General features: G+C 40.4%; 1 protein-coding gene across 2 annotated transcripts; it reads left to right on the forward strand.

Annotated features, from left to right (window-relative positions):
• Positions 1 to 11: 11 nt before the first annotated feature.
• On the forward strand, positions 12 to 6,000 carry HNRNPH2 (heterogeneous nuclear ribonucleoprotein H2). Of its 2 annotated transcripts, none has more exons than XM_034950433.2 (2): positions 12 to 196; positions 3,802 to 6,000. In XM_034950433.2, the coding sequence occupies exon 2, from the start codon at positions 3,855 to 3,857 to the stop codon at positions 5,202 to 5,204; it is 1,350 nt and encodes a 449-aa protein (XP_034806324.1). In that variant the 5' UTR covers positions 12 to 196; positions 3,802 to 3,854; the 3' UTR covers positions 5,205 to 6,000. The 2 variants fall into 2 exon arrangements, with proteins under 2 accessions (XP_034806324.1, XP_014198984.2); XM_014343498.3 differs by having other exon boundaries at positions 35 to 184.
• Positions 6,001 to 8,528: the final 2,528 nt, after the last annotated feature.

The raw sequence follows: 8,528 nt of genomic DNA on the forward strand, positions 1-8,528 counted from the left end.
CATACCAGAAGGAAGTGCGGCACCTTAGTGATCCCGAGTTTAAGCCGAGAGTTGCTCACGTGACCGAGATCTCACATGACGTAGGCGCTCACGTGATTACTCGCTTACGTGAGCAGAAGTAGTTCTGGTCGTCGTCTACCGTCTCGCTATAGCCGTTTGAGGGAAGAAGGAGGAAAATTACCCGGTATCGTTAGAGGTTGGTGTGTGGGTGGGAACTGGGGACCCAGGGGTGGTGATGATGAAGACCAAAGCGGGGTTCGGGGGCCGCCTCCGCCTCTTTCGTTCTCTGCTTTCCCCTCCCCCCTCGCGCTCTCTCCCTCCTCCCCCCCATCTCAGTGCCGGGAAGCCGCCTGTGCTGCGCCTGGTGGGGAAATGGTGGACGCTCATGACTGTGTATGTGTTTTTGTATATCTGTCTGTCTGGGCCGGTCTCGGGGGACCCCTAAGGGTGACCGTAAGGCGAAAAACGTTTGAAAACCACGGCCCTGAGTTAAGAAAAACAGATACTGAAAATAGTGGTCTGAGTGCTGGTCTATCCATTCAGGCACTCAGTCTCCACTGCCTGATTGTCTGTAGGGGGAGGCCCCAAGTGAATTTTATCTGTAGAGTCACATCTAGGCAAATGCGTGCTTGACAAAGGCGCCCAATAAATTACTTTACTGAATTGAGTATTTGAATAATGTTTATTTTTCTGCTGATAACAACAATCTACATATTCAATTTCGAACATTTGAAAAATAACGATATAGTATAAAATTTAAAAATACACATAATTCACCACCCGGAGACGACTGCTCAACCTGATGTCGTTACAGTTTTTTAAAAAATGTGTATAACACACATATAAATACACAAATTCTTAACTCACAAAGAGTCCTGGTTCCCACTTTAGCCAGCAGTCCTGATGGCCTTCCCAGGAGACGCAGTAATGAAGTAGAACCTCTCTGCCCCTACAGAAGGGCTCTTAAGGAATAGAGCGGTGCAGGGAATTAAATGGGACGGGTTATCCCAGGGATAAGGCAAGCAAAAAAAAAAAAAAAAAATCCTGCAAAATGAAATAAAAAAACAGCTTGTAAATCTGTCACTGAGACCTTAGGATGGTTAATAGGAAAACTGTTATCACTGCAGATGCAGTGTGCTAGGCACATAATCGGCAATCAGTAAATGTTTGTTAAATCGTTTCCTCAGTGTAGTTTTATGGCCGTTATTACACTTTGTACTTTGTTTCCAAGAGGCCCAGTGCTCCCAGACCATTTCAGATAAACCATCCACATACAAAATTAGAAAATTTTATAAAATTTCGTATACCAAATCCCAGAAATGCAAACATTTTAATTTGTTTTATGTTACTTTTTTTGCTGAAGTAAAAGTAATTATTTCTGTAGAAATTTAAGGCTGCATAAAAAAATTGGAAAAATAACATGGAAAATCCATAAACCTCCCACTCAGAGTAACCACTAATATGTTCTTTCTAACTTAAAAAAAAAATTCCAGTATAGCAAATGTAAAGAATTAAAACTGTATAGAAGTATATAGGGTAAAAAGCGAAAAGCCCACTTCACCCCCCCACCCTTCAGTTCTCTCAAAAACAAGTTTGCTTCCAGATCTTTTATTTATTTACATACGTATATACATGCATGCCAATCTTTTACTATAAGTAGGATCATACTATGTATATTCTTTTATTTAATGTATTTTGGAGATCTTTCTGGGTCAAGGCAGATAGATTTTTTTTAAATGGCTGCATTGCATTCCAGTTTAAGGATAAAGTATAATTCATTCAGCCATTCCTCTAATGATGGCTATTTAGGTTTCCAGTTTTCTGCCATTACTAACAGTGCTGCAAGGAACATTTGTAAGTATTTCTGTTGACTAGATTCCTGGAAGGATTCTAGCAGTGTCAAAGGGTATGGGAACATGTATTTTGTACACAGTTGATATTGTAAAGCAGTTGTGCTCTTGGGTCACTTACAATTATAGCATAAGTAATTTCTCATGTTATTAAATATTTTTGTAACTTTTAAAATTAAATGCATAATATTCGTTTTCTTAATAAAGTACTTTTCAAAGAATATATAGCTCCATAAATCTGTCTGAATTTCAGATCATCTCCTTAGGGCACATAACTGAAATGTATTTGCTGTCAAAAGGCGTGATACATATTATCAAATTGCTTTCAGGATATAGTGGGGTTTATCAAAAAGGAAATAGTTTATATCAATTATCACTCTTCTGGTAGTGTATTAGTTTGTGAACTGCATAGCACTGATTTACTGTTGCTGTTTAATTTCCATTATCTTGATGGGTGAAAAATAACGATTAGTTCTGATTTTAACTTGCTGGAAGATTGATTAAATTTGAACATTTCCCAGATTCCTCTCCTGTATCCTCCTATACCTGTATTCTCTCATACTTAATCTGTTATCAAGTCCCGCAGATTCCACTTTTTTTGGTATGTGTAGATACATCTTTTCTCCATTTTACTCTTGTTGCCTTAGGCGATTCCTTTAACATATATTTATGAGACAAGTTCTAACTAATCTCCCTAGTTCCACGTCGACCCCCTTCTGTTTGAGTGCCACGCTGTTGCCAGGGTGATCTGTCTGAAAGAGTTTTGGTGAAGTCACCCTACATACTCCCCGGTTTAAAAGTCTTAAAAGGCGCTTAGTGTTTGTATATCAAAGTCTTTGGGATCTGATCTATGCCTTGCCAGTCTTTTCTCTTGCTTTTCCCTCTCCTATTTGTGCTTCATCATAATTAAGAAAAAAAAATGTTTATGGATCCCTGGGCAGATTAGTCTGTTTCATTTAACCATTTGGCCTCCAACCATAGAACTGATCAACTAGTCCCTCTTTGATACTATGCTTACACTCCACTCAGAGGGTCATGGCAAGTATAATGTATATTTGCATTTACATCTTTAATAATGACAGTCAGTGCTCCTGTAGGACCATAAGCCCATTCTGGGCTTATTGATTCTTGTATGCCAGAGCCGAATATTGGACATGGCAACTAAAAAATGTTTCTAAAATGAATGTGTGAATTCCCAATAATGTCTTTTTTTCATTTATCTCTGGAGCCCAAATATTTCCCTGATTTTATTGATTTGCATACATTTTTATATAATGAAGATATTATATAAAGAACTTACATAACCTGTGTTTTGTTTGTGTTTTAATTGTTGTTTAATCTTTTGATCTAGTGAAGTTTTTTATGTTTATATATTCAGATATAGCCATCTTTTATTTGTTGACATCTCCCACTGATTTGTTGCTGTTAATTTTTTTTTTTTTTTTTTGAGACGGAGTTTCGCTCTGGTCGCTGAGGCTGGAGTGCAGTGGCGTGATCTTGGCTCACCTCCACCTCCTGGGTACATAAAAGCGATTTTCCTGCCTCAGCCTCCCGAGTAGCTGGGATTACAGGCCCCTGCCACCACGCCCAGCCAATTTTTTGTATTTTTAGTAGAGACGGGGTTTCACCATGTTGACCAGGCTGGTCTCGAACTGCTGACCTCAGGTGATACACCCACCTCAGCCTCCCAAAGTGCTGGGATTACAGGCGTGAGCCACCGCACCCGGCCGATTGCTGTTAATTTTTAATGGTATCTAACACGTAATAGGCATTGAATAAATAACTGCTAAAAAATGAATGAGTTAAAAATTTGGTGAACTCTCTGTTTATACAGACGTCTTACAGAAAAGCTGTCAGCATAATTGAATTTTCTATTAATAGTTTGCTTTTTTCTCTTACTATATCACGAGCATTTTTCCATGACAGTAGTCTTCTTTTTTTTTTTTTTCAGCTACACCAAAATTGCATTGAGCCAAACTTGCCACCAAGAGCCCAACAATCACCATGATGCTGAGCACGGAAGGCAGGGAGGGGTTCGTGGTGAAGGTCAGGGGCCTACCCTGGTCCTGCTCAGCCGATGAAGTGATGCGCTTCTTCTCTGATTGCAAGATCCAAAATGGCACATCAGGTATTCGTTTCATCTACACCAGAGAAGGCAGACCAAGTGGTGAAGCATTTGTTGAACTTGAATCTGAAGAGGAAGTGAAATTGGCTTTGAAGAAGGACAGAGAAACCATGGGACACAGATACGTTGAAGTATTCAAGTCTAACAGTGTTGAAATGGATTGGGTGTTGAAGCATACAGGTCCGAATAGCCCTGATACTGCCAACGATGGCTTCGTCCGGCTTAGAGGACTCCCATTTGGCTGTAGCAAGGAAGAGATTGTTCAGTTCTTTTCAGGGTTGGAAATTGTGCCAAATGGGATGACACTGCCAGTGGACTTTCAGGGGCGAAGCACAGGGGAAGCCTTTGTGCAGTTTGCTTCACAGGAGATAGCTGAGAAGGCCTTAAAGAAACACAAGGAAAGAATAGGGCACAGGTACATTGAGATCTTCAAGAGTAGCCGAGCTGAAGTTCGAACCCACTATGATCCCCCTCGAAAGCTCATGGCTATGCAGCGGCCAGGTCCCTATGATAGGCCGGGGGCTGGCAGAGGGTATAATAGCATTGGCAGAGGAGCTGGGTTTGAAAGGATGAGGCGTGGTGCCTATGGTGGAGGGTATGGAGGCTATGATGACTATGGTGGCTATAATGATGGATATGGCTTTGGGTCTGATAGATTTGGAAGAGACCTCAATTACTGTTTTTCAGGAATGTCTGATCATAGATACGGAGATGGTGGGTCCAGTTTCCAGAGCACCACAGGGCACTGTGTACACATGAGGGGGTTACCTTACAGAGCCACTGAGAATGATATTTATAATTTCTTCTCACCTCTTAATCCCATGAGAGTACATATTGAAATTGGACCCGATGGCAGAGTTACCGGTGAGGCAGATGTTGAATTTGCTACTCATGAAGATGCTGTGGCAGCTATGGCAAAAGACAAAGCTAATATGCAACACAGATATGTGGAGCTCTTCTTAAATTCTACTGCAGGAACAAGTGGGGGTGCTTACGATCACAGCTATGTAGAACTTTTTTTGAATTCTACAGCAGGGGCAAGTGGTGGCGCTTATGGTAGCCAAATGATGGGAGGGATGGGCTTATCCAACCAGTCTAGTTATGGAGGTCCTGCTAGCCAGCAGCTGAGTGGTGGTTATGGAGGTGGTTATGGTGGTCAGAGCAGTATGAGTGGATATGACCAAGTTCTGCAGGAAAACTCCAGTGACTATCAGTCAAACCTTGCTTAGGTAGAGAAGGAGCACTAAATAGCTACTCCAGATATAAAAGCTGTACATTTGTGGGAGTTGAATAGAATGGGAGGGATGTCTAGTATATCCAGTATGATTGGTAAATGGGAAATATAATTGATTCTGATCACTCTTGGTCAGCTTCTCTTTCTTTATCTTTCTTTCTCCTTTTTTAAGAAAACGAGTTAAGTTTAACAGTTTTGCATTACAGGCTTGTGATTCATGCTTACTGTAAAGTGGAAGTTGAGATTATTTTAAAACTTCAAGCTCAGTAATTTTGAACACTGAAACATTCATCTAGGACATAATAACAAAGTTCAGTATTGACCATAACTGTTAAAACAATTTTTAGCTTTCCTCAAGTTAGTTATGTTGTAGGAGTGTACCTAAGCAGTAAGCGTATTTAGGTTAATGCAGTTTCACTTATGTTAAATGTTGCTCTTATACCACAAATACATTGAAAACTTCGGATGCATGTTGAGAAACATGCTTTTCTGTAAAACTCAAATATAGGAGCTGTGTCTACGATTCAAAGTGAAAACATTTGGCATGTTTGTTAATTCTAGCTTTTTGGTTTAATATCCTGTAAGGCACGTGAGTGTACACTTTTTTTTTTTTTTAAGGATACGGGACAATTTTAAGATGTAATACCAATACTTTAGAAGTTTGGTCGTGTCGTTTGTATGAAAATCTGAGGCTTTGGTTTAAATCTTTCCTTGTATTGTGATTTCCATTTAGATGTATTGTACTAAGTGAAACTTGTTAAATAAATCTTCCTTTTAAAAACTGGAAAAAATCTTGTACTGATTGATTTTTATTATGTTCTGTCATATGGGCACACTGATTGACTTTACAATTCCCTCAAAATTAAGATTTTTAATTTTAAAATTATAAACGATATTTAGCATCTTTATCTGTTCATTGTTGCATATATCATTAATTATTTCTAAGCTATATCCCTAGAAATGGGATTGCTGAGTCAAAGATATACTCATTTTTAAGGCTTCTGATTTGTGTTACCAGAAAGATTCTGGTACTTTATCTTTCTACTTGGAGTGTGTGTTTTATTTTCCCCCTTATACCCTCCTTATTGATGCACATTATTCTTTTTGATCTTTGCCAGTTTTTTAGTTGAGAAATGATATCTCATTGCTATTTTAATTTGTATTTTTTTGATTAATATTAAAGTTGTACATTCTTTTTTAAAAAAAACTTACCATGTCTACAGGACTATTGAGCTACTTTTGGAGACTGTACTTACCAAGATAGTATTCTCTAAAATCCAAAGAAGTGAAAGCAAATAAATAATCCTTTTTATTTCACCACAAACTAGAAGGCACGTTTGTATGTTTAAAAATAAGTAGGCTTACAATTATGTGTTAAAAACAAAACATAAAAAAGAAGCAGGTTTATGTTATGGAAATAAATTGTCTCCTCCATGAATTAATTAGTAGATTCTCTATAAACACTCTCAGGTGTATTTTAGGGCATCTAAAGCTTATCTTAAACCAGCGGTTCTCAAACATTCATGTGCATCAAAATCATCTGCAGGGGTTGTTTAAACATTCATTTCTAGGCCCCATCCCTAGAGTTTCCAATTCAGTAGTTTTGATGTTGCTTGAGAATGTGCTGATGCTGCTGGTCTCAAGACCACGTTTTGAGACCCATCACAGTTCCCCAAACAGCAACTTTAAGGAGCAGCTTCCTTTATGATCCCTGATTGCCTCCCCTTTGTTCCCATAACAAGTAGTTTAAATTTTCTGTTAAAGTCCAAACCACATATTTACAATACCTCGCACCTCTTAATGAGGATTTTGAGTTGCTGTGGCATTGTGTGCTGATATCTTAGATTTCTGTCTGGATCACAGTGGTCATTAACAATTCCACCCCTCAATAACTTTAAGGCCCTGATGTCCCTCTTATCAGTACCAACTGTACCGTGAACTACAGATCTCTTTGTAGTTTCACTGACCCCTTGGGGACTGGATTGCTATACTTGGGCTGTTCAGGGCTTGGGGCCCAGAGAAATGAGATGGGAGGCAAATACCAAGTTAGTATTACCTGACTCCGTTTCATTCAGGAAATGAAAATCAATTCTAGAAAATCATTCAAGCTGAAGATGCAGTGAGACGTGATTGAGATTCTGTGATGACTTCTAATTTTTATCACAGCTTTCAGGAGAGCAAGAAATCCATTTTGACTCCTATCATGTTGAGCCAGTCCTTGCCCTTCAGGAAGCCTTTCTCAGAGGGTAAACAAGTAGGTGTTTTTGCCTTCCCAGGCTACTTAGTTAATTTTCCAGAAGTTTCTCTAAGTCTGAGCAAAGATTCTCAAGTTAGCCACTAGATGGCACCAAATCCCAGGAGACAATAGAGGGTTCCTTGTGATCTTAGATGTTCACTTACTCTTCTTCGCTGGCTAAGAAGACTCAGAAGGGCTCTGGGGAGCAAAGGAGAGAGAACCTGGAGAAGGTCAGCGGTCAGCACTAGAGGTGTGCAAAGGGACAGCAGTACAGCTGGTGTGCACACGCGTGCACACCCACCACCATTCGTGCTCCAACACTCACATCTAACACTACTACCCAGGAAAGTGATGGGAGGTCGAGTGGGCAGTCCACCCACAACACCCCCCAAACACTGAGTCAGAGGATTTATTTTCAACTGCGTGTGTGAGCTATTTGGCAGGATCAGGCAGAAAATTTGCAGCCACAGTTATCGTGGTCTAAGTATCCGATGGCTTGCTTGTGCTAGTGGTTCTCTGGGTGTGGTACCTGATCAGTAACAGCATGAACCTCCACCTTGTGAGATATGCAGATTCTTTTTGCCCCCCCCCCCCGCCTCGTCCCTTTCCCCCAACGACTGAATCAGAAACTGGGTGTGGAGCCCAACAAGTTGTGTTTTGTTTTTTGTGTTTTTCTGAGACAGGGTCTCGCTCTTGCCCAGGCTGGAGTGCGGTGGTGCGATCTCAGCTCACTGCAGCCTTGAATTCCAGGCTCAAGTGATACTCCCACCTCAGCCTCTCGAGTAGCTGGGACTACAGGCGAGTGCCACCAAGCCCAGTTATTTTTTAAAATGATTTTTATAGAGACGGGATCTCACTATGTTGCCTAGGCTGGTCTCGAACTTCTAGGCTCAAGAGATCCTCCTGCCTCGGCCTCTCAAAGTGCTGGGATTACAGGTGTGAACCTCTGTCCAGCCAATAAGCTGTGTTTTAACAAGTGCTCAGGGTGGTTCTGCTGCAGGAAACTACTGGCTGATGGATACATGGATTCCATTATCCACCCATTCATTGATTCCTGCATTCACTCATCCAACCCTAAAGGAG

This window comes from Pan paniscus, chromosome X, assembly GCF_029289425.2.
Source record: "Pan paniscus chromosome X, NHGRI_mPanPan1-v2.0_pri, whole genome shotgun sequence".
Classification (NCBI taxonomy): Eukaryota; Metazoa; Chordata; class Mammalia; order Primates; family Hominidae; genus Pan; species Pan paniscus.